The sequence below is a fragment of the Rhipicephalus sanguineus genome, chromosome 7 (genome assembly GCF_013339695.2).
Source record: "Rhipicephalus sanguineus isolate Rsan-2018 chromosome 7, BIME_Rsan_1.4, whole genome shotgun sequence".
NCBI lineage: Eukaryota > Metazoa > Arthropoda > Arachnida > Ixodida > Ixodidae > Rhipicephalus > Rhipicephalus sanguineus.
Genome location: NC_051182.1, coordinates 117,448,761 through 117,475,580, shown reverse-complemented (window position 1 = coordinate 117,475,580; position 26,820 = coordinate 117,448,761). Strand labels below are relative to the sequence as shown.

The following is a 26,820-nucleotide window of genomic DNA, read 5'->3' as shown; positions in this document are numbered from 1 at the left end:
AGTAAATCGGGTGAGATTGTTCAACTTAACCATTTTGGACTTAGTGCAGGTACCTTTGCTTGGTTATAATTTGTTTGTTGCACTACATTTCTAAATGCTCATCTCTGAGTGCTGTACTCTGAGGGCTGTGCTCTGAGGGCTGTACTCTGAGGGCTGTACTCTGAGGGCTGTACTCTGAGGGCTGTACTCTGAGGGCTGTACTCTGAGGGCTGTACTCTGATGCCGTACTCTAATGCCGTACTCTAATGCCGTAATATAATGCTGTACTCTAATGCTGCACTCTAATGCTGTACTCTAATGTACTTTAATGCTGTACTGTAAGAGTTGTACTCTAAAGGTTGCATGTTTTTTGCCCTCGCAGAATCGGCGGACGTCTCTGAAGTGCCCCGATTGACACTCGTCAAGGAGCTGGTTCCCCACAGTGTCCTCGTTGAGATGAACGGTCTGAAGGGAGCCTCGCCCGTCTTCGTCATGCACCCGATTGAAGGACACGTCAACGGCCTGTCGGAGCTGGCCAGTCACCTTCCTGTCCGTGCCGTTGGAGTGCAGCGGACACCCGACATTCCTGTGCGGTCCATCGAGGAGATGGCCGCCATATACCTCCAGGTGAGCTGGCATTACCTGGTAGATCACGGAATTTTGTTCTTTTTTTTAAAGTGTAGCTTATTCCACGACACAAATGACCTATTGGGCATTGTATTGAGCAACAACCGTTCTTAATATTTCTTCCTAATGCTCGCGCAATCGTCACTGTTGAGTGTTTCTGTCAAAATATGTGGCGACAATAAGAGTGATATGTCGCCTTAATAAGGAGAGGCATTTCTTTTTCTTTTTTATTTGGCTGTTCAACAAATTCAGAACATGAAGGCCTTGTCCTGCAATACGGCAGAATAATACGAATGATGTAACTTGAATACTCACGCTGTCGTTTTGGTGTGCTGAGCTACGTCCGCACAAGACATCTGAAGCATTCTCAGTGTTTCACAAGCGGCCGATTCTGGCTGGGCTCGATGATAGCTGTCTGGACGTGTCAGCAGTTTGTTAATATTATCACTATGTGGTTGGGGTTGCGATGAAAGCTATGGCAGCCCAAAGCATAAGCTAAAGAGAACACACTCTTTATATGGGTCCAACTTGTGCCCAGCGAAATGAGGAACACTCATAAAAAAAAAAAAACTATTGCAGCGAGCGTAGTCATGGCTCGTTGAAGTCTGACCTCTGACTGAAGTGTGTCGGCAGTTCATGCATGCGACCTCTGACTGAAATGTGTTGGCATTTCATTCATGCTTCGTAATGCATATCGGCATTACCAGCACTGCTTGAGCAAGGTCTAGAATCTACAACGCAAATTAATTGTGTTGTGCATTTCATTCGATTACAGCCATGAGAACAAATGGTAACATTCTAAAAAAGTTCCGATGCACGAAGGGGCGTCTTGCTCCGAGTGATAACTGGTAGCATTCATTTTGGCCGGTTATAAATGGCCACCGGAAAAGCGTAAACAAGCGCGCGTGTCAATGTATCGTGTTAGTCAACGTTGGCGGTTGCGCACGTTAATCATAGCCGACGAATCACGTGCTCCCCCTCGTTCTCGCGCCATTTTTCAGAAACTCGCCGAGGTCCAGCCCAAGGGCCCCTACCACATAGTTGGCTACTCCTTCGGTGCCACGGTGGCCTTCGAGATCGCCGTCCAGCTGCAAGCGTCGGGAGCGTCCGTGGGCAGTCTGACCCTCCTCGACGGCGCGCCCCACTACATGGCCGTGCACACGGCACACCACAGGTCGCGCTTCACCGGCAGCAAGGACGAAGAGGAGTCTGCGCTCTTCTGCGCCTTCCTCATGCAGTACCTGGACATCGACTACATCGAGGTGGGTTTCAATGTCGTTGACATTTTCATTTAATATCATTTTATTAATACCCTCAAGGCAGGCTCGTAGCCGGGATTTTTTTCGGGGGAGGGCCCAAGGCCAAATTGTTCGAAAGAAAGTCTTTCCATAGCAAAAAGAAAAAAAAAAGTTGCCCGGGAATATAGAAGGCTGGACGACTTTCGGGGGGGGGGGACGTGGCTGCCCCCCCCCCCTTTGCCTACGTGCCTGCCTCAAGGCCAAAGGCATTACAGAGGGGAGTCAGTAAAAGAATAAAACAAGTAAAAGCAAACAAGAAACGCAGCAAACAGTAAGTAGAAATACAAGTTCTTCGGCTCCTATTTTTACAGTGTTAGCTAATGTTTTAACCAGTTGATGGTCTTGAATGGCAGCGACGCTTCCGGGAAGGCGGTTCGAATCCTGTGATGTGCGCGGAATAAAACTATGATAACAGTGATCAATGCGAATGGAGTGGCGGGGTGGTTTAGCGATTAGTTCATTACGCAGATGGCTGTTATGGAAGTAAATTTTGGGAAAAAGGCAGAGTCGAGAAAAATAACGGCCTGAAGCAAGTGACAGCAGACTGAGAGTTGTGAGCCAAGGGCCTGTGCGTTAGTGTTCTTGTGAAAACAGGGAATGCCATGGTCTAACCGTACGCAATCGTAACAAATTGTGTACAAAAAAAAATAATTATTATATCTGGGGTTTTACATGCCAAAACTACGATACATTTTTGAGGCACCCCGCAGTGGAAGAGTCCAGAAATTTCGGCCATCTGGTGTTCTTTACCATGTGCTGACATTGTACAACAAATTAAATGAGAAAAACTTATGTTGGCACTATTACTATACAACAGCTGCAGTCAAACTCCCATACAACTAATACGGATATAAGGAATTATCGGTTATAACAAAGTAAATAAAGACTATTCTTTTCATAGATACAGTAGTAAAAGTATACACTTTTAACAAGGTTTTGGAGTTGGGACGTTAAACTCCAGATATTATTATTATTAACAAGTTTTTAGATATAACGAAGCCATTTTTAATGTTATATAGAACTTCTTCATAATTGGGTTTGACGGTAAAGTAAGAAGTCTGTATGCAGAATGACCACAGGTCTGTCAGGTTATAGAAGGTAACGAAATCGATGAAAATGGCACCGCTATATATCAATCGCACATCTAGAACAATTAGTGGAAGACCTTGGTCATTGCAATAAAGTGACCACTGTGAGTATAATGATATACCAATGTAACGAGTGTGGATATAACGAATTATCGGTTATTATGAAGTCGGTGAGAAATAGTGTTGTCATTAATACTGTGTTGAAACATACATTTATAAGGAGTTCTAGGATATAGCGAAGCTATTTTCGCGTCGTATGTGACTGAGTTTATAGTGACGTTTGACTTTATCGCGTGCAATGGATCACAAGCTTGAGGCCAACAGCTGTGTCAAGCGCGCTTCCTCTTCTATGTCCGCTTGTACGTTAGTGCGTCTGACCCTTGCCTTCTGTTGATGCAGGTACGGAAACAGATGAACCAGTACCCGAACTGGGACGCCAAGCAGGCGGCGGCCACCGACATTCTTCTCAAGGCGTACCCCAACGTGCACCCAAGCCGCCAGGACGTGGCGACTGCCACGCGCGTCTTCTACGAGTTCCTCAAGGCCGGTTCCAACTACAAGCCGCACGCTAAGTTCCACGGCGACGTCGTGCTCGTCAAGGCGTCCAGGCCACGAAAGATGGCGAGCCAGTTGCCGTCCGACTACGGTCTCTCCGAGGTGAGGACACGTTTCTCGCTAGACCATCGAAATATGGTCTGTAGACCTGTAAGATGTGTTATACCTGTAAGACCTCCAAGACCTGTAGACCTGTAAGATGCGTTTGGATCGATGAGTGGTCAGTGTGTGTGTGAGCACCCGCTGGTCATATGAACGAGGTCGTGCGTGACCACTTGTATGATTGAACGAGGTTATAAATTTTAGTAGAACGGACATTTGGGCGAGTTTTATGACTCATTTTGAAAACAGCGCAGCCCATTTAATTGTATCCTTCATTGCCCTCGTGTCGCTGTGGTGTTTTCAAAATGAGGTCACGAATGAGTGGCCATACGTGAGTAATTGGTAATTAAACTAAGAGGCTGCCCTGCGACTCTGCTTCGGGTGCATTGTTGCGTAGTAAAGTTTCGTTGGGTACGGCTGTGCATTTTTGACACAGAAGAAACAGAACACTTCTTGCAGTGTAAAACTGGCATACCCTCAAACCTCATTCTAACAAAGTCACATCTGCCACGAAAATAACTTCGTTATATCCGAAAATTCGTTATAAACGTTTATTTGTAACACTGTAGCTATGACAACACTATTCTTCATTTACTCGTTATAACCGATAATTCGTTATATCCGTGTTCGTTATATCGAGGTTTGACTGTACTAGAGCAGTAAGAGGGATATGCTGTTGAAAGCAGCGAGAGTGATATTAGAATAGTTTTCGGCACAAAAACAAAAAACAATAGACTGGCAAGTAGTTAAGCTAGTCGTGGCGATGTGCGAATACTACTTGGCAAATCAAGTTTATCTCATCTAGTAAGAATGGTTCGCGTGCCACAGTGCTCTCAAATACCACGAATCTTTTTCTCTACGCGATTGACAGCGACGCATGATGTTAAGTCCATTTTTTTTTCTCATTCGCTTCTTCGCAGTGCTGCAACGGAAAGGTCGATGTCAAGGAGGTCGACGGCCTCCACGAAAACTTCATCCTCGGCGAAGGCGCGAAGAGGTGCGCGGACATCATCAGTCAACAAGTGAAACATTGAATCGCGGAAAAAGAAAAGGCGGGAAAAAGAAAAAAAATCAACAACAACCCTTCACGTTTTAATGAAGAAATCCAGGTTACCCCCACTCGCATCTTCCTATACGACACAAACCCCTTCCCCACCTAGACTGGCTGGACCAGGCTTCCTAGGGAACAAGTGTTCTGGCGAAAAAAAAAAAAAATGACCGAGCCATTTCGGAGTGGACTGTACAGAAGAAAGAAAAGCCGTTCGTGTTGAACGCGTGGACGATCTAGACGGGAGTCGCACCCATGACCGGCAGCTACCTGTGTGTCCGTGGTGCTACGAGAGCCGGCCGGGTACTACAACACCGTCAGCGGGGACTGCGCGTTTGATACCAGGTCAAAAAAAAAAAGCTTGAAGTACCGCTGGTACTTCACCCGCGTCGTCTTGTGAGAGTTGGTGCTAGAATCGCAGCGCATTCCAAGAACACGACGGAGCCGCCGCCGAACATGACGGCCTTTAAAAATGGTGATACACGTCTCTCGAAGTCGCTGGAAGATGAAGAAAAAAAGGAGGATGGAGAGAGTGAGTGAGGTACGGAACAAAAGTGTGAGAGAGAATATATATATATATATATATATACATATATATATGCACATTGGTAACTGCCCGAAAAGTGTGTTTGCCGTTTGAAGACAAAACACGGAGTCGAGACAGTTGCCGAGGGCTACGAAGACGCGCTCCTTCTCTGTCCTTCTAGGGATTGCATCTTCTTGTTTTTCTGTTTTGTTGATGTCATTTGTTTCTTTTCTCGTGTAATCACATGTACAGAGAGTGCAGCCTTTTAAGGCAAAGAAGGCTGCTGTGTATTTATGTAATTGCCATACCCGTGATGGACACAACTCCATGTTCCTTATTGTGCTTGTTTTTTTTGTTTCTATTTTTTGATCCCGATAATAAAGACTTGTATCGTGTGTCACATGCAGTTCTGTCGACTGTTTTGTATTCTGGGTACGAAGGGAGCAACTCGGCATGGAGAGGATTAATTAGTTCGTGGTATTCTCAATGAGCTGTGCAACAAAGGAAAAAGTGGCCGTGTATCTGCATGCTACGCTGCAAATGTCGTCAAAAGGCGATAGTCTTCTGCCGGCCGTTTCCGCTCCGATAAGTGCAGGCTAAGGAACACTAGCATTTTCAGCCCAGCCTAAGAAACGCAAGGGTCTTTACAATTACGTATCTATGTATTTTCTAGTAAAGGAACACACCACCTAATACTGACGTATTGATGTTGGGCTTCAGATATGCGTAATATTTGCTTTTTCATCGACAATGTTCACAAGTATGAAGGCAGCTACCAGTTCAAGATGGCTGGGCGTTCAGCAAGTGCTTAAACTTTGCCCGGGTGGCAGAATCGTGTGACAGACAGACAGAAAGACAGATAGACCAAAATTTCTGCGTTTTAAGTTCCCCAAGCAAGACTGTCGTCCTTAAAAAAATTACCGCAGCTTGCACCAAGTCGCGCGAGTCTGCGTCACAGCCGAGCTGGTGAGTACCTAGCTGGTTCTGGCTTGGCTAGACTTTCGCCCTCCCACCTGTCTCTTTCCTTTCCTTTGCTATATTACTCTATGCATGGCTATGCTTGCTGTTTTTGCCTGTCTTTCTATCGCTTTGTCTATGTTTCTCTATCTTTCTATCTTTCTTCCCTTTCTTTTTCTCTTTCTATCTTTCTGTAGTTCAGTCTCCTTCTTTTTCTCTATACCTTTTCTTTCTTTCTATTCCTCTCTTTTATGCCTTCCTTTTTATCTCTACTCGTTCTCTCCATTTCCCTCCTGACCCTTTCTTTACAAGGCTGTGCTATACATACTACACGTACAAGGCTATGCATACTATACAAGGCTATGCTGTGCTCTGCTAGCGTGCCTCTATAACCGAATGGTTCAGACCCTCGACTTCGAATGGTGGGGACGTGGCTTCGACACTCTGTGCTCGTTCTCTCGGCTATCATAGATTTGGCATCGCACACCGGCCAAATCGGGGCATGTGTTCTGCGAGCGAAGCAGAAAAGAGAGGCGATGAAGAAGAGGAAGGAGAGAGCGATGCCGGGTTCATAGTGATAATTTTCTGCCTACGACTCACGGCAAACCTCGAGCTCTGCTGTAAGAAGCCACGTCCTGGTTATTCGCACCGCTAAATGTGGACATGCTTGGGCAAAAAGTGAAAATCGGTTCATTGAAGAGTATCCTGCGTACATGGCATATACAACAAGGATTGCATTAAGATAACAATATGCAAGCAGCAGCAGCAGCCGCTTTCCCTTACGCCAGCATTTTGTTTAGTTACGCCAGATCGGATGACAAACTTGTTAGCTGCTGACATTTCTTCGTATAACATTCAAATTTGGTGCTATCGCATTCGCTGCTTTGCTGCTGCGCCGAAGCTGTGAATTTTTGTATCGCCGGCAAAACACGTTCATGATTTTCATACATGTTCACCTTATGCAAGCGTGTTTAATTGCGTAGCCCAGTCGGTAAACTGGATTTTGGAGCGTGAGGCCCTAAGTGCGAAACTTAGAACCGCAAAGAAAAACTGGGAGGACGCTTGAGGTTCGCCTAAGGGTAGAACGCGACATCGTGTTCGGGCCCCGTTCGCATCGTGTTGTCAATCGCTGACCCAGCTTCGATGCTCGTTGGACACCTCGACCGTGCCTGCAAGGGAACAAACGTCAGTGCGCTTAACATCGGCCGTTTCAAACTATTCTAGAATGCCTACTAGAAGTTCAGTTGCGAAGTGCCCACTACGCCATAATCCTTCCTTTTGCGAACCGGTGAAGTACCCACTACGCGTCCGTAGGCGTCCGCGCCCGCTAGTACGCGTCCGCCACGCGCACCGGCGCAACTCCACACTTCGTTGACGATGTTGCTGGTAATGATGATTAATTAGGCATGAGAGCTTTGTAATGACCGGGCTTTTAAAACTCCCACTCGTTGCGCAATTCGCATCTTTTGACGCCTCGATTCGATTCTACGATCCTGCCACGCAATGTCACATGCGTTAAGGAGACTCCTCCCACAACATGACGTTCGTATAGAGCGTTTTTTCCGCATGGGTTCCGAGCAATTGCTTTATCGGCTGTAAAGACGCCATACTCTTTTGGGACGTTCTACAAAGGGATTTCAAAAAACAACTCGATTTAAATTCGTATAGCATACGTTATCTCGTGCCACCCAAAAGCCATTCTATGCCTGTTGATATGCTATTACTAATGGGTATGCACAGTTTATGGGAAACTCGCATGTTAGACAGGCATGCGGAATCCATGGTATCATCGCGGTTGCATTTCATTCAAATGGCTCTTCAGCTAAAAGACTTTTATCAACAATTACAGTTTAAACCGGATTGGTATCCGCTCTTTATGAAATGTGTAGCTTTAATACCCTTTTAGGACTTCTGTGTAACGTTTGTACGCTGGTAGAGGCCGCCTTAAGTATTTTGTTCGCTATGTATGGTAATTACGCACATTCGTAATAAATACCATGAAAGAAAAAAAGAGCAATGGTGTGGCTCTCTGGTAGAACGTCTGATTGGGGCGCAGACGGCCCGGGTTCGATTCCCACTCGAACCGAACATTTTTCTATTCTTTCATTCGCATCTTTCTCGGTTTTTCGCTCACAAAACCAACGACGCCGACAGCGGCATTTCACCGAAACGAGCTCTTTATTTTTTCACACATTTACTTATAATAGTGATCATCGTCTTACGTGACAGAGGGACGGGCGGACTCGCAGTTGATGCGGCACAGAAAGTGTTACCCTTATATTATTACGTTTTCGTATCGCCAGTACAACGCAGTTACATGGCTTAGATGCATTCACATCCTGCAAGTGTTCGTGTATAGCTTAACGCTTGAGATGCTGGCCTTCGGAGCAGAAGGGCTAGGTTCGACTCCCAGCACCGCCAAGAAAGTTTTTCTTTTTTATTTCCAAACATCCGTTCTATCTGACATAGAGGCGGACGCACAAGCACAGCGTTGGTTCGGCGTAGAAACGCTTGCGCAGTTACACATGATCTCCTTATAATTTGCTTGCATCGCCAATAAAACGGAATCATATTGCTCATATATACGCACCTCCTGCAGGCGCCCGATATTTGTCCAGTGAACAGGATGCTGTGCTTCTGAGCATCAGGTCATGTGTTAGAGACCCGGAACCACGGTGAATTTTTGTTTTATCCAATTTTTCTGTGTTTAGTCTTACGGGACAGAGGGACGGATGTTCCTCCTGACGTCACACCTTGGAGCGATGGTCCTACTATGTGTTCCGTCCGAGCTCAAGGTTCCCCTGATGCGTTCACTTCCCCGCAATAGATGCGCAAAAGCAGTCGAAAAATTAGAGGCCCTTATCGCCCACGATAAGGCTCAACTTTTGTCTGACGTCACACCTTGCAGCGACGGGCCTGCTATGCGCTCCTTCCGAGCTAAAGTTCTCCCGGTGCGTTGGCTTCACCGCAATAGATGCCCTAAACCCGTCGAAAAAGTTGAGGCCCTTATCACCCCCGATAAGGCTCAACTTTTGTCTGACGTCACACCTTGCAGCGACGGGCCTGCTATGCGCTCCTTCCGAGCTAAAGTTCTCCCGGTGCGTTGGCTTCACCGCAATAGATGCCCTAAACCCGTCGAAAAAGTTGAGGCCCTTATCACCCCCGATAAGGCTCAACTTTTGTCTGACGTCACACCTTGCAGCGACGGGCCTGCTATGCGCTCCTTCCGAGCTAAAGTTCTCCCGGTGCGTTGGCTTCACCGCAATAGATGCCCTAAACCCGTCGAAAAAGTTGAGGCCCTTATCACCCCCGATAAGGCTCAACTTTTGTCTGACGTCACACCTTGCAGCGACGGGCCTGCTATGCGCTCCTTCCGAGCTAAAGTTCTCCCGGTGCGTTGGCTTCACCGCAATAGATGCCCTAAACCCGTCGAAAAAGTTGAGGCCCTTATCACCCCCGATAAGGCTCAACTTTTGTCTGACGTCACACCTTGCAGCGACGGGCCTGCTATGCGCTCCTTCCGAGCTAAAGTTCTCCCGGTGCGTTGGCTTCACCGCAATAGATGCCCTAAACCCGTCGAAAAAGTTGAGGCCCTTATCACCCCCGATAAGGCTCAACTTTTGTCTGACGTCACACCTTGCAGCGACGGGCCTGCTATGCGCTCCTTCCGAGCTAAGTTCTCCCGGTGCGTTGGCTTCACCGCAATAGATGCCCTAAACCCGTCGAAAAAGTTGAGGCCCTTATCACCCCCGATAAGGCTCAACTTTTGTCTGACGTCACACCTTGCAGCGACGGGCCTGCTATGCGCTCCTTCCGAGCTTAAGTTCTCCCGGTGCGTTGGCTTCACCGCAATAGATGCCCTAAACCCGTCGAAAAAGTTGAGGCCCTTATCACCCCCGATAAGGCTCAACTTTTGTCTGACGTCACACCTTGCAGCGACGGGCCTGCTATGCGCTCCTTCCGAGCTTAAGTTCTCCCGGTGCGTTGGCTTCACCGCAATAGATGCCCTAAACCCGTCGAAAAAGTTGAGGCCCTTATCACCCCCGATAAGGCTCAACTTTTGTCTGACGTCACACCTTGCAGCGACGGGCCTGCTAATGCGCTCCTTCCGAGCTTAAAGTTCTTCCGGTGCGTTGGCTTCACCGCAATAGATGCCCTAAACCCGTCGAAAATGTTGAGGCCCTTATCACCCCCGATAAGGCTCAACTTTTGTCTGACGTCACACCTTGCAGCGACGGTCCTGCTATGCGCTCCTTCCGAGCTTAAGTTCTCCCGGTGCGTTGGCTTCACCGCAATAGATGCCCTAAACCCGTCGAAAAAGTTGAGGCCCTTATCACCCCCGATAAGGCTCAACTTTTGTCTGACGTCACACCTTGCAGCGACGGGCCTGCTATGCGCTCCTTCCGAGCTTAAGTTCTCCCGGTGCGTTGGCTTCACCGCAATAGATGCCCTAAACCCGTCGAAAAAGTTGAGGCCCTTATCACCCCCGATAAGGCTCAACTTTTGTCTGACGTCACACCTTGCAGCGACGGGCCTGCTATGCGCTCCTTCCGAGCTTAAGTTCTCCCGGTGCGTTGGCTTCAACGCAATAGATGCCCTAAACCCGTCGAAAAAGTTGAGGCCCTTATCACCCCCGATAAGGCTCAACTTTTGTCTGACGTCACACCTTGCAGCGACGGGCCTGCTATGCGCTCCTTCCGAGCTAAAGTTCTCCCGGTGCGTTGGCTTCACCGCAATAGATGCCCTAAACCCGTCGAAAAAGTTGAGGCCCTTATCACCCCCGATAAGGCTCAACTTTTGTCTGACGTCACACCTTGCAGCGACGGGCCTGCTATGCGCTCCTTCCGAGCTTAAGTTCTCCCGGTGCGTTGGCTTCACCGCAATAGATGCCCTAAACCCGTCGAAAAAGTTGAGGCCCTTATCACCCCCGATAAGGCTCAACTTTTGTCTGACGTCACACCTTGCAGCGACGGGCCTGCTATGCGCTCCTTCCGAGCTTAAGTTCTCCCGGTGCGTTGGCTTCAACGCAATAGATGCCCTAAACCCGTCGAAAAAGTTGAGGCCCTTATCACCCCCGATAAGGCTCAACTTTTGTCTGACGTCACACCTTGCAGCGACGGGCCTGCTATGCGCTCCTTCCGAGCTTAAGTTCTCCCGGTGCGTTGGCTTCACCGCAATAGATGCCCTAAACCCGTCGAAAAAGTTGAGGCCCTTATCACCCCCGATAAGGCTCAACTTTTGTCTGACGTCACACCTTGCAGCGACGGGCCTGCTATGCGCTCCTTCCGAGCTAAAGTTCTCCCGGTGCGTTGGCTTCACCGCAATAGATGCCCTAAACCCGTCGAAAAAGTTGAGTCCCTTATCACCCCCGATAAGGCTCAACTTTTGTCTGACGTCACACCTTGCAGCGACGGGCCTGCTATGCGCTCCTTCCGAGCTTAAGTTCTCCCGGTGCGTTGGCTTCACCGCAATAGATGCCCTAAACCCGTCGAAAAAGTTGAGTCCCTTATCACCCCCGATAAGGCTCAACTTTTGTCTGACGTCACACCTTGCAGCGACGGGCCTGCTATGCGCTCCTTCCGAGCTAAAGTTCTCCCGGTGCGTTGGCTTCACCGCAATAGATGCCCTAAACCCGTCGAAAATGTTGAGGCCCTTATCACCCCCGATAAGGCTCAACTTTTGTCTGACGTCACACCTTGCAGCGACGGTCCTGCAATGCGCTCCTTCCGAGCTTAAGTTCTCCCGGTGCGTTGGCTTCAACGCAATAGATGCCCTAAACCCGTCGAAAAAGTTGAGGCCCTTATCACCCCCGATAAGGCTCAACTTTTGTCTGACGTCACACCTTGCAGCGACGGGCCTGCTATGCGCTCCTTCCGAGCTTAAGTTCTCCCGGTGCGTTGGCTTCACCGCAATAGATGCCCTAAACCCGTCGAAAAAGTTGAGGCCCTTATCACCCCCGATAAGGCTCAACTTTTGTCTGACGTCACACCTTGCAGCGACGGGCCTGCTATGCGCTCCTTCCGAGCTTAAGTTCTCCCGGTGCGTTGGCTTCACCGCAATAGATGCCCTAAACCCGTCGAAAAAGTTGAGGCCCTTATCACCCCCGATAAGGCTCAACTTTTGTCTGACGTCACACCTTGCAGCGACGGGCCTGCTATGCGCTCCTTCCGAGCTAAAGTTCTCCCGGTGCGTTGGCTTCACCGCAATAGATGCCCTAAACCCGTCGAAAATGTTGAGGCCCTTATCACCCCCGATAAGGCTCAACTTTTGTCTGACGTCACACCTTGCAGCGACGGTCCTGCAATGCGCTCCTTCCGAGCTAAAGTTCTCCCGGTGCGTTGGCTTCACCGCAATAGATGCCCTAAACCCGTAGAAAAAGTTGAGGCCCTTATCACCCCCGATAAGGCTCAACTTTTGTCTGACGTCACACCTTGCAGCGACGGGCCTGCTATGCGCTCCTTCCGAGCTTAAGTTCTCCCGGTGCGTTGGCTTCACCGCAATAGATGCCCTAAACCCGTCGAAAAAGTTGAGGCCCTTATCACCCATGATAAGGCTCAAAGTTTGTCTGACGTCACACCTTGCAGCGATGGTGCTACTATGTGTTCCTTCCGAGCTCAAGGTTCCCCTGATGCGTTGACTTCACCGCCATAGATGAAAAGCAGTCGAAAAAGTTGAGGCCCATACAATACCTTAGCTAGGGGGGTTGAGGGGTTCTAACTACCCCCCTCTGGAAATTTTTTCGTGCTTCAACCTTTGGGGTAATGCTGTACACTCCCCCCAGATTTCTGGGCAGGGCCCCGGGCCCCTATTGCCCATGATAAGGCTTAAAAAAAAGATGAATCGCAGCAGAAGGATTCGAACCTATTCCGTAGCGCTCCGAAGGCGAGGACTTAACCCTGGGGCTAAGCAACAATGCTTTCGCGGTTTGAAACCATCTGAACCATATGAATGCGTCCTACCGAACAATAAAAGAAACTTTCCTAGCAGCACTGGGATTCGAACGAAGTCCCTATCGCTCCGAAGGAGAGTGCCTTAACCATTGAGCTAAGTATCCATGCTTACATGGCTTGAATGTATCTGAACCAGATGAATGCGTCCTACCGAACAATAAAAAAGAAAAGTTTTCTCGCGGCACTAAGATTCGAACCACGTCCCTATCGCTCGGAAGGCGAGTGCCTTAACCATTGAGCTAAGTATCCACGCTTACATGGCTTGAATGTATCTGAACCAGATGAATGCGTCCTACCGAACAATAAAAAAGAAAAGTTTTCTCGCAGCACTAGGATTCGAACCAAGTCCCTATCGCTCCGAAGGAGAGTGCCTTAACCATTGAGCTAAATATCTATGCTTTCATGGCTTGAATGTATCTGAACCAGATGAATGCGTCCTACCGAACAATAAAAAAGAAAAGCTTTCTCGCAGCACTAGGGTTTCGAACCACGTCCCTACGGCTCCGAAGGCGAGTGCCTTAACCATTGAGCTAAGTATCCATGCTTTCATGGCTTGAATGTATCTGAACCGGATGAATGCGTCCTACCGAACAATAAAAAAAGAAAAGCTTTCTCGCAGCACTGGGATTCGAACGAAGTCCCTATCGCTCCGAAGGCGAGTGCCTTAACGATTGAGCCAAGTATCAACGCCGTCGTGGTTTGAATGCATGTGAACCATATGAATGCGTGCTACCGAACAATGAAAATAATACCTATTGCTCCTGCTTTATTGCAGCATGTAACATTCAACCAAAAGCAAATACGTCCCCCGCTATGCTTCAAGCTTAGTGTTATGGCTTCAAGAATAGTACGCCACGTGCCACACACGCTTAAAATTATTTCGGATGACACTAGTCGTCCATAACATTCAGTAGTTCATCAAAGTAGAAAAAATTTTACAACGACTTCTCGCAGCTTGCACATTTGTTCAATAAAGTAAATACGGACTGGCCGAGCATCTAAATCACAATGCCTGACTGCCATGCGGCTTTGCCATATGCTGTGCAAGCCAAGGAGAAAGAACATATCATATTTTAAAAGTCCCGGTTCTAGTGCTAAGGACCGGATCCCGCCTGGTGTAAGTGGGAAATGGCCCTTAAGTGTTCGTTGTAGAACATCCCAAAATAAAAACGGGTCCCAGCAGTTGATAAAGACGTGCTCTACCGACTCCGGTTTTCGACACAGTAAGTAATTGAATGCCCACGGCAAAAAGTCGACTCTTTGCTCTAGCCACGCTTTAACCGGTGGCGTATTAGTGTATAACTTAAAAAAGAACCTTTTAACTCCGGCTAGTACGATCGTTTTACAGCGAAAGCTGTTATGAGATCATTTCACCGGCCGTTTTTGGCGCCGTAGTTGTCCGCCGCCGCCGCCGCCGCCGCCGCCGCCGGTGTCCGTAACCAGTATCGCTCGAAATAAGAAAAAAAAAACGAAATAAGAAAAAATTCCAGGATGGAGCGAGGTTCGAACCTGGGCCCTCTGAGTGGGAGCCCAGTATTCAACCTCTGAGCCATGCCGGTGCTTGAAACTGCTTTGCTAAAAGGTCCTATGCAGGCTTCATGCCGGGAAGGAACCACATTAGCATATGCAATATAGCGTGGTAGAAGAGTAAAATAAGCACCAAGCGTCGCACAACGCGAATTCTGTAACCAGGCGTCACACAATGCTAATTGCGCAACGAGTAGGTTGTTGAATGCTTCCAACCCATTACAAAGGACTCTGCCATAATTCTTCATCGTCATCAGGCACAGCATCAACAAAGTGGGCATAATCCCTTACATGGGTTTAGCAGGTACCAACGCTCTCCGTAGAATGACGAAAAATGGCACAGTGCCTGCTGCCCTACTTCTCAAAAATTACAATGATTTATAGCGTAGTGGGTTCCTCGCAAGTGCACTTGTATTGGTTGCCAAGGAAGCACATAAGCGCGATCCACTTCCTCGGGGTCTCAGTAAAATTACAATGATTTATAGCGTAGTGGGGTCCTCGCAAGTGCGCTTGTATTGGTTGCCAAGGAAGCCCATAAGCGCATGATCCATTTCCTCAGGGTCTCAGTAAAGTTCCTCGCCCATCCCCTCCCCGTCTCTCTCCCACGTCAACGTATGTTATACAGCATGACGGGAAAGGGAAATAGCGACCGGGCGTCACCCAATGCAAATTACATAACTGGTGCGCCGTTTAAAGATTCCAACCCATTACAAAGGGCTGAGCCATAATTCTTCATCGTCATCAGTCGTCGCGTCAACAAAGTGCACATAATGCCTTACAGACGTGTAGCTGGTGCCTCACTTCTCCGCAGAATGACGAATAATGGCTTAGTAGGTGGTTCCCAACTTCACAAAAATTGTGATTTATGGCGTAGTGGGTACCTTTCTAGTGTACTTGTATTGTAGCCCCAAGAGAGCTTAACGGGCTCTAGAAACGCCGCTCTTCCAGCTTTCGCTGTGACTGTGCTGCGGTTTTAGCGCAGGCCTGGCGTTTTTTGTTTTTTTTTTTAACTCTCTTCAAAACGTCTTCTCCGTGGCCTGTAGTATACATGGATCGATAGAAAGGAACAGGAACTCGCAGCACTAGGATTCGAACCTAGTCCCTATTGCTCTGAAGGCGAGCGCCTTGATCATTGAGCTATGCACCCACGCATTCTTGGCCCGAATGGATCGGACCTGCACGGAATGAGGCCTACCCGAAAACCCGGGCCCAGCCCGGCCCACGGGTTGGGGCGGGCCGGGTAAAGTAATTTTCATGGCGGGCCCGGGCCGGGCTTCGGCCTGAAGCTCTGATCTTAGGGTCGGGCCCGGTATTGAGGCAGCGGGCTCGGCTCGGGACGGGCTCGGACTTTGCTCTGTTCTTAAGATTGTTCCACATACGTTGTGCATACATATATGTTCCACGAATGTTATCCAGAAGAAACTTTTTTTTTATGTGGAGCAAGCTAGTTGTAGTTTATGAGGGACAAGTATTGAACTTCTTTTTCTTCTTGCATATGGGGCTACTTGGTATGGGGCTACTTCATAGATTATAGGCGCTTAAATAATTGACATCTCACTATTCCGTGCTTTAACAATTACATCCACTATTTTCTATCCTAAATGTTATTTTGTAATCGCAGTAATCAATGTAATATAAGAAATTTATACATATAACTATAACTTATCGGGAGAGTGATCACAAAGCTCCCCAGCGGGGCAACATTCTTGAAAGTTCCCGCAGTCCACTAAAACGAAACGTCTGCGCGGAGTCTCATTGAGTCATTACATTGAATCGCTATAAAGACACTTTTTTTTTTCGTGGCTCCGTCATGGCTCCCAGTGGAGATGTGACGAGACATGGACATGCACGGCCTGCTTTGTGTGCCCACATTGTTGACGTCTCAGCTTTCGTCGTGTTCCGCCATATGGTGCTAGAGCTACATTATGCAGCCACAACCGCGTTGGAATGCTTAGAGGAATAGCATAGGTTCATTAAACAGGGAGTGGCGCAAAGTATATTCAGTTGACGAAATATCTGGCTTAAAAAAAAAGACAGTTACGAATTCCGTGCCGGGTGATGTCCCCTTACCTCGAACCATATGCACACAAGGAGTAAGCACCGAAGAGCTTATTCGCACCTTTATTACTGAACTGGAATGGACCCAGAAAATAGATCGAGGGTCTATTCTCTTGCCAGTCCCCTAATCTCCCACCACGCACAAGTGCTTACATCGTTCGGAGATGCCTGCTTCGGAACCACTGTCTGTGTAGCCGGGGATGGGGGTTGTTTCTGACCGCCCCCCCCTCCACATTTTTCATTTTTGTATACGCATTTATAAACACACGCACCCATGCAAACATACGCACGAATATGCATAAAGAGTGCTTCAAAACTCCCGGCTAAAAATTTCTGGCTACGCCACTGGCAGGAGCACTTGTCGAGTCTTCAACCACCGACTCGGTTGAGCACCTCTTCATCTCAAAAAAAAAAAAAACTGAATTGATGCGGCTCGTCGAATAGGTTGGACGTTCGCACGCATAGCGCGACTATATATTTACCTTCTTTCGTGACTGACATCCTTCAGACCTAGTAATATAAGGTGACTGGCACTAAGCGTCCTTTCGCCTTGGACAAAACACCGCGATTCCACGAATCGACAAACTTCAACGCAGCTCTAAGCGTAAGTATAATGAAAGTGTCGTCGTGACCCTGGATTCTGCCGCATTCTCTGTTTATTTGAGCCGTGTTGACAGCAGAAACAGCGTTTCCTGGAGTCGCAAAAATGCTTACCTTTCTTGAGAGAAATTCACTTACAACTATTTTTATTAAAATGCAACCGAAAACTGAAAAATCGAATAATACGAGACTTCTGTAGGCTTGGCTTTCTCGGCAAACGTACCAACAACCATATTTAAATGCAACTAAACACTAAAAAAATACGAATATATATATATATATATATATATATATATATATATATATATATATATATATATATATATATATATATATATATATATATATATATATATATATATATATATATATATATATATGTATGAGATTTCCGAAGGACACACGCTTACCTTTTTGACAGAAATTCAGCCACAGCCCATTTCATTAAAATGCATCGGAAGATTGAAATGTCGGAGAATACTTCATTTCCCTATGTGGCAGGAATTCTCATCAACAGCCAATTTTATTACATCGCGACGAAGCACTCCGAAATTGAAAAATTCCAGATTTCCAGAATTCACAGGCTTGCCTGTTTGGACAGAAATGCACTCACAGCCAATTTTAATAAAATGCAACAGAGCACTCAAACATAGAAAAGATGCGATATTTTGAAACGCTATATTTTCGAAACCAATTTTAATAGAAAGCGACAAGACATCCCGAAATTGAAAAATCCTATATGTTCAAAAGCTTCAGGCTTACCTTTTCTTTAAACAGAAATGCATGCATACACATCCAATTTTAGTATAACGCAAAAAAAAAAAAAGAGATCCTGAAACGAAATGTGTAACCTGCAAAGACTTCACTTTCTTTTTCACAGAAATGCACCCACATCCGATTACACTGAAATGCGACGAAAAATTCCTAAATCGAAATGCCGTACGTTTTCCAAAGGCTACTACTGCCTTACCGTCTGCGAAAGAAATGCACCTATAATCAACTAAATTAAATTGGGCAGAAAAATCCCGAAACCGAAACACTTTAGTTTTCCAATGACTATATGCTTCCAATTGATGAGAAATCTGCACAATAATCATTGAAAGCGAAATAGGCTGATTCTTTCGTTGATATGTCATACTCACAGAATCTTGCATTTCCTATTAACGCACCTGCGCATGTGCATGTCATATATATTTCGTGACGTTTTTGTGGAATCTAAAGTTTACAGCGCCGCTTCAGTCGTGTCCAACATTCTTTTGTAATGCGCGTTTTTTTGTTTTATTTCGTACCCAAAGCTCTTGAAAATCAGAGCTGACAATAAAACAAATTTTCAAGCGACGCTTGCGTTGACTTACCTGTGTGCTGTGTGTTCCAAAATACCTTCCTCACCCACAAGTGGCGCGCAGCAAAGCAATAATAAATAAAACAAAACAAAACTTCTTTTCGGGGCTCGGGTTTCTCCGGGCACCCGCGGTTCGAAAGCGAGTGCCTTGAACACTAGGTCACGCGTCCATGCTTGCCCAATGCGAACTGATCTGAAGCATATTAATGCCTTCTACCGACGATGCAAAGAACAATTGGGAAGGAATACGCTTGCTGTGTGCGCTTCATTCCACTATTTCGTGTTGGCGGACTGAAAGCGATCTGCTGGGCAACGCGCAAGGTCGATATCAAGAACTGTGCATTCGAGGAAAATTCTGACTTCGAGAAAATTCCATGATCGCGTCATGATCCTTTCGTTGGGCCGTTCTAGAGGTATACGAACGCTGGAAAGAACATGAAAGACGCCACGCCGATTAAACCCGAAAAGAGCGTTCCGACGAGGGCCGCTAATTATAAAGAAAGAAAGAAAGAAAGAAAGAAAGAAAGAAAGAAAGAAAGAAAGAAAGAAAGAAGTAGGAAAGAAAGATAGAAAGAGAGAAAGAAAGAAAAGCAGTACGTGAGGCACGCCCACACCAAGCTTCGCTTGCCCCCATTTACACGATTAGGGAAGAGCTCCTCATTTGACAGTATCCAGAACCGTGGCACTTCTGGGGCACATGTAGTAAACTCTAATGAAAGAAAAGTGTCTTTTGACTGTCTTTTGTGAGTTTTGACTTGCTACGTATAAGACTCTGTTTAAAGAGACACGTGGACTCCCTTTGGGTATTATGATACTCTCGTAAGAGAGTCGTGGGACCAGAAATAGAGTTATCGTGTCTCGTCAAAGAGAGTCACATATCTGGTAAATCATGACTCACGGAAAAGAGTAATGCATAATTCTCTCTTTTAACTCCCAGAGTCTGATGGACGCAAAGCTTCTTGCTTCCGTACCCTAAAGAGCACAGTAGCGCAACTGCACACGTGCAAGAAGCAATCCTTGGCCCTTCCTAATGTACACAGTCTTATTCCTCCATACAGTGTCTTCGTTTTAGATGCGCAGCATGTCATGGCGGAGCTCAAACGGTGTGCGGTGTGACCACCCTTACAGCGCATGCGCAAGCCCTCTGCACACACTCCTCTCCACTCCCCTCCCCCCTCTCCACTCCCCTTTCTCCCTCTCAATTTCCCGCTGTCCACTCCCCCTCCACTTTCGCCCTCTCCAATTTCCCTCTCTCCTCCCCCTCTCCACTACCTCTCCTCGTTTAGATAAAAGGCTCGCGTTAGGTCGTACACACGCTCAGTCACTGCGCCGGTGTCATGAGTTCCAACGTCAACGTCGGCGCCAGTTGCAGTAATACCTTAAGGCCTGCCGAGATTGCGGAGCAGCGGAAGGCCTGACGCGTCGAAGCGCAGCGTAAACGTCGGTAAGCGGACCCCGAGCTCCGGGCTAGGGAAGCCCAGCTCAAACGGCAACGTCGGCGGGAATCTGCTACGGATGAAACGCGGGCTCGACATGCCGAAACGCAACGGCAGCGTCGGCAAGCGAACCCCGCCGTACGCAACGCCGACGTCGAAGCCAACGCGTCGGCTGCGGACAGACGACGCTAGTCCAACGCCCGTGCAGAACGCCTCGCTAGACAACTTCAACCAGGGGCGTAGCCAAGGGGGGGGGTTGGGGGGGTTCAAACCCCCCACGAAATTTTTCAGTTTTGCTTGCGTATATAGGCACGCACACATACAAACGCACGCACGAACATACATAAAACTATGGGTGAACCCCCCCCGAAAAAAATTTCTGGCTACGCCCCTGACTTCAACGCCCGGGCTTCGACGGTGCCGACGCCCGGTTCCAGCGCGAATTCCTCGACCGGAGCTTCGGGCACAGCTGCAACGTGTGCGACCGACTTTGGTTCGATAACAATCTGACCGAGGTCGGTAGCATGCAAAACGAACGCCAACGGAACGCGATCGAGCAAGTGCTCCGGCTTTGCATCGCCTCATGGTCCCCTTTAGCGGGACTTGGTGTAATCTTTTTCTTGTGGCATCTAACGCTGCAGCCGTGGCGGAACAAGCGTACACGTGTGCACTGATCATTCACGCCTACGATTACTGACCTGTGAATATCGTGAACAAGACCTCTGTAGTGGGGCAGAAACGTCATTTTAATTCAAGATTGTCCAGCGGCTGTTATTTCCCGCCAAGATTAACGCGAGTGGCTTCCCTTGCGTTATGCAGGGTCCAAATGGAACGACTGAGTCAGATTGTAAAGCATTTGCGCCCCAAAAACATTGCTCTAGCCAGTCTCGTGACGAGGACGGGTGTATATTATATGGAGATGATAAAGAGTCGCTTGGATTTATTAAAAACATGGAGGGCCATTTTTGTTTTCGTCCTGTGATTCAGTGCTTCATTTGTTGACTGATGATGGCTGCGCACTTCTTCGCGCCTTCTCCGAGGATGAAGTTCTCGTGAAGGCCGTCGACCACCATGAGCTCGACCTTGCCGTCACAGAACTGGAAGGAATGGTAGAAAAGAGTATAAAAAAGAGTTTGTGTGAATTATTCGAATTCCATGCACTCCCGAACCAAATTCAACCGAAGTTTGAGTTTGTGTTTGCGAGGAAAGATTTTAAGTGCGGAGCGCTCTAGGGGCCCGCGTCATCTCATGTCGCTTGGCGTCACACAGCAAAACCATGTATAGCATAGCCATGTGTAGCATATTATAGTGAGGAGGCGTAAAAGAGAAGTCAGGGAGGAGGGGGAAGGCAAAGCATAGCATAGTCGTGTATAGTATTTCACAGCAAGGGGTGGGGAAGGAAAGTGATGAGAAGGAAAATGAGGCGAGAGAAAGGGGGAGGGGAGAGTGCGCCACTGATTCACAAGCGAACGTTATGGACGCCAAGCAGGCTACACGTTTGGAAAGCCAGCGCTCGCGTTCTCGTCACACACACACACACACACACACACACACACACACACACACACACACACACACACACACACACACACACACACACACACACACACACACACACACACACACACACACACACACACACACACACACACACACACACACACACACACACACACACACACACACACACACACACACACACACACACACACACACACACACACACACACACACACACACACACACACACACACACACACACACACACAATGACTCCGAAGGTCGCGGTTTCGATCCCGGCCGCGGCGGTCGCATTTCGATGGAAGCGAAATGCTAGAGGCCCGTGTACTGTGCGATGTCAGGGCACATTAAAGGGACCGACAATCGACTTTTTTTCTCGACCCAGTTTTTTACGGCGCATTAGAAAGCTTGCCCTTTGTAGTGTTTGTAGCTGCAGCGGTTAATCTCAAAATCGCGTGGTTATTTTATTCGCAGTATTTTTCGATCTGAAAAGCCCCTGAACAGCACGTACACGTCCTCCAGCAACGCAGTGAAGCCAATAGCGATGCCGAAACCTCTCCTCGCATTATGCTCAAGGCTTTGCTTTCCCAGGAGTGGGTGAAACTGTGCTTAACCACCTTGATATCGATTTTTTAACTGTTTTGGAATACAAAAAGCCGTAGAATAAGCTTTCCGAACGCTCGTCGTCACGTGAGAACTCTTTATCGCCTGGCGAGCTAGGCGCTCGTGGCCTCCGCGATTAGTTCCGGCAACGCGTCGACAGAGGTAATCTCAGAGGCCGCGATGCGCTCTTCGTACTTTTCCAACACGCTGGCAGGTGCCGATAGGCCCTCAGCTAGCAACGTTCATGCTGGCACTCATGAGCATCGGGTCGTACGTCAAGCGAAGGCGGCGCCACTGTTCTGCTCAGTGCAAACGTATGCGTGTCAGCACGCTTTACGTTAAAAAAGATTATAATGAAAAGCGTGCTGCATTTTAACGCTAATATAGAGACAATTAATAGCGTACACCAGTAAAAGGTCAAGTGATAGGTACATGTGCACGTTCACTTTCTTGCAGCCAGAGGCGCCAAAAGTAATTTTGAGTAAAGAAATGAAAAGATGACGCGTTTAACGAGAAAAACAGTGTTCGTTTTAGACAATACAATAGACAATCCTTCTAATAGTGGGGTTATCTCAATTCGATTTCTGAGCGGTTGTCGGCCCCTTTAAAGAACACCAGATGGTCGAAATTTCCGGAGCCCTCCACTAAGGCATCCCTCATAATCATATCGTGGTTTTGGGGTGTTAAATCCCAGATAATATTTATCACTCACTCACTCACTCACTCACTCACTCACTCACTCACTCACTCACTCACTCACTCACTCACTCACTCACTCACTCACTCACTCACTCACTCACTGTGTTTGATGGTCCGGTGCGATTTGGTTTTTCCCACTGTCGGCTTGGTTCTTGATTAAAATCGGCAATAATATACGAGAAGCGTCGAATACATGAATGTGCGTCGTCACTCAAGCGATAACTTCGCGTCATTTGTGAACTGCATAGTGAAAAATGGCCAGGAAAAAAAATCACCGCCGAAGCACTCCGTGAAGTCGGTTAACCTGCAAAGCTCGAACGAGCGGCCCCGTTGTTTATCACTGGTTTAATCCCAACGGTTTTTAACATGAAAGTGTTTTATGCCGAGGTCCACCAAGTACATCCGTCACGGATATGACGTTGATCAAATGGACGCCAACTGGTGAGAAAGAAAAAAACCAAGAAAAAGATACCCCGCTGGGAATCGAACCCACGACGGTGCGGCCGCGATGGCAAGCGCCCGACAACCTACCGACTAAGCTAACTCGTGAGATGCAAGACACAGCGCGAACGCGCCTTATATCTTTCACACATTCTCTGTCGCGGCGGGCGGAGAGGGGCGGTGCCGCCGTCTGTGAGATGTGAAAAGAAGTAATGCTTCCCGATCCACACTTAATAGCGCTTACTCCGAGATTGCACGCGATATCGGCGGTCATGGTTAAAGCGTCTCGATACCAGAGAGGTAGACTGGCCGCGCTGGAGTCGCCGAGGCACCCTTGACGCAGTTACGTTCTTTGCCTTTGGCTTCGTGTTAGCGTGCGTCGGCTCATCGGAGTAGTGCAGCTTCCACGTGCACCAACGGGATTTCTCCGCCGCCGACTGCTTCAATTGCGAGAGCACCGACTAACAAAATTGCTGCAATATGCGTTGCAGAAAGGACGCGATTTCGACGGGCGAATGTTGTGCCTTGGTGGAGCGAGAGCAGCGCCTGCGAGACAGAGGCCAGCGGGACGCACGCGTTTGCGGCTCAGGCTACGAACCTCTACCTCCCGTGCTGCTGAAGCGCAGTGTGTGTTATGTATGCATGAGCACAGGCGTCGACTACCCATTACTAGAAAGCGCACACCGTGCCGTTTCTCTCCTTATTTGACGACGCTTTGAAGAAGTGCATACCGGGTACCAGTGTTGATTATGCGCTTGTTGATATCATCCTTACGCGGGATTCACGATTCGCTGTGTCCAAATATATGTTCACACCGTCAGCTACCATAACGGTTTAATCATGATCATGGGTGTTAGTCGTGGCGATAGAGACATGCTGTCAACATGGGTGCATCCACGTCAAACGGTGCTATAGCTGCCGAACACGAATAGACATTGTACAAGCTCTCATATATCACTACACAATAAGCACTACTTCTGTGACGACACGTTTCACTTTCGTGTTATAGCGATCCCTATGACGGAAGGATCAGCGATGTTTTTAATAGTATTTCTCAATTATTGGTTACGTCTGTCCAGAACTTTTAACTGGCGCTTGCCGCCTGCGTGTTCACTTCTTTATTTGTAGTGTATACCAGTGGTGAATAGTAGGGCCTGCTAAATTTCTGTGGCACATGCGCGCTAGGAGTCTAGAACGGACGAATTTCGGTTTCGCCTAGTCACATGCAGATTCAGTGTAAAACAAAAGTACGCGTGCTAATACAATTTCTGGAAGTATAACGTTCCCCCCAATAGTTATGTGGAGCTAACAACTCTTGAGGACGAGTTTGATTTGGGCGAGTTGGTACATGCTTAGCTGGGGAAACACAGCGCTAAAAAAGAAGAGGACGACGAGCCTGCGCTCGTCTTGTGTACTTGTTCCTGTTCACCTATATCTGTGGCTCACATCGACTGTGTGGGTGTGGCCAAGAATTGAGTAGTTGAATAAATGTTATAGAACTTTACAACAACGGAGGTTATAGAACAGAAATATACAAATGATTTATAGGAAAGTTTGGTGTTCGATGAAATGAACAAAAAAAAAAACTGTGTTCCTTCGTCCTCGTCTCTTTTCGCGCTGTGTTTCCCCAGCCAACAACTCTTCGTCCTGTCGCCATTTTCTGTGTCCGTTGTCCGCTGTTATTTGCTGTTCTTTTTTCTCTGCAATCACGTACCAACTCGCCCAACTATTTACCTTGTTTAAAGGGACCGACAAGTGGCCAGAAAGCGCGATTAGACCCTGGTGGAAATGAAGAGACCGCGAATTTAGAGACATATTCAAGCATCGCTTTCGCGATGCGAGTAGGGTTTACATCTTGAAATAGCGTTAGGAGTCACAGAAAACCGGCATGTCGCGCTGCCTAGCGGAAGAACCTTGAAGCTGGATTATGGAGTCGTTCATTTTGCTGTATGTAGTTTGATGCTTTCATGCGCACCATAATTAGTGCTCAAATTTAGCATATGTATATCATTCTCCATCCCCGCTGGATTCTGTGTTGCTTACTAGGTAAAAGGAATTGCACGTTGGGAAGCGGCGCTGCGTTCGCGGCAACCACTGGAACGTGTCGAACCGCAGCGCATGCGCGATGAGTGCACGCATGCGCACGAAACCGCCATGCGCAAACACGAGCCGCTCTCGCGCTCACCTCCCACTGTTTCCAGTACATGTGTTCGTACGACTGCATAGTCGCCGCAGATCGCAGCATTTAGAATATAAATGTTTCACGGCGTTTTCCGCGTTACCATTCCGTGATTAGACACTCCGGTCATTAAGGCTTCCATTGCGCTAAAAAAGCAACAACAGGTACCATAAATATTGGTTGCCGTTCCTTTCAAGCGAAACGTCCGTGCATGACGCTACAGTACACGCTGGGGGACCAGAAAACTGCTCCATGGCACTCACCTCGGATGTGCCGTAGTCGGGCGGCAACTGACTCGTAATCTTTCGTTGCCTCGACGGCTTCACTATCAAGATGTCACCACGGAACTTCCCGCTGGGCTGGTAGACGGAACCGGCCATGAGAAAGGCGTAGAAGGCGCGCGTGGCTGCCGCCACGTCCTGGCGGCTCGGCCGCACGTCGGGGTACGCCTTGAGAAGAATGTCGGTGGCTGCTTCTTGCTTGGCATCCCAGTTCGGGTGCTGGTTAATCTGGTTCCGCACCTTCATGATCGGAGGGGTATCAAAGAAAATTGAGTGGAATGCTGCGTACGTAGCACGTGTACATACAACACCAAGCGCCTATATGCCCAAAGTGTAAGATTTTTGTTATTAATGCGATAGTCTTTTATGTCTAAAGAAGCTTTCGCGATTGCGCGAGACCCGACGACACTTCGCGAGACCTTGTCGTCGGCTGAAGCTTTCTTATCTATTAATCAACCACCATAGGTTGATTAACAGATAAGAAAGTCAATGTGACAAGTTTCACTTTTAAAATTTCTTGCCGAAATCTGTGATGACGTCACGAATTTCGAAGTACTTTTTGCATATTTTAGCCACGTGAGCTAAACGAAATTTCCTGAATCTTGGCGTGTGAATTCTGCGGCTCCCTCAGAATAGAATGCAATTCATTTTTGCCGATTAGGAACAACGTAGGTACTACCAGACGCAGTCCAAATGTGCGAAGTCACGACCACTGGCACGAAAACTCGAGGTGGCATCGGCAACAGCATTTTTTATGCTAGTTTTCTCGCTTTCCAAGCGTCTTCTCGCGGAAAGCGTGGCGATTTTGGAATTGTGAACGAGTAATTTACGACACGGTAAAAATCGCTTTTATCTTTCAACATCATCATCACCATCATCGTCAGCCTGACTGCGCCCACTGCAGGGCAAGGGCTTCTACCAAGTTCCGCCGATCAGCACGGTCCTCCGCTTGCTGCGGCCAGGTTATGCCCGAATAAACTTCTTAATCTCATCTGCGCACCTA

General features: G+C 47.8%; 1 protein-coding gene and 1 pseudogene across 1 annotated transcript in view; one reads left to right on the top strand and one right to left on the bottom strand.

The window, feature by feature from the left end:
• Positions 1-4,700, top strand: part of LOC119399780 (fatty acid synthase-like) — a 50,758-nt gene extending 46,058 nt beyond the window's left edge. The window contains 4 exon segments of the mRNA XM_037666619.2: positions 362-606; positions 1,608-1,868; positions 3,392-3,649; positions 4,570-4,700. Coding sequence (XP_037522547.1) covers positions 362-606; positions 1,608-1,868; positions 3,392-3,649; positions 4,570-4,683 — 878 coding nt within the window. The 3' untranslated portion in view covers positions 4,684-4,700.
• Positions 4,701-21,017: 16,317 nt separating this feature from the next.
• LOC119399781 (fatty acid synthase-like) overlaps positions 21,018-26,820 on the bottom strand; it is a 66,231-nt pseudogene continuing 60,428 nt past the window's right edge.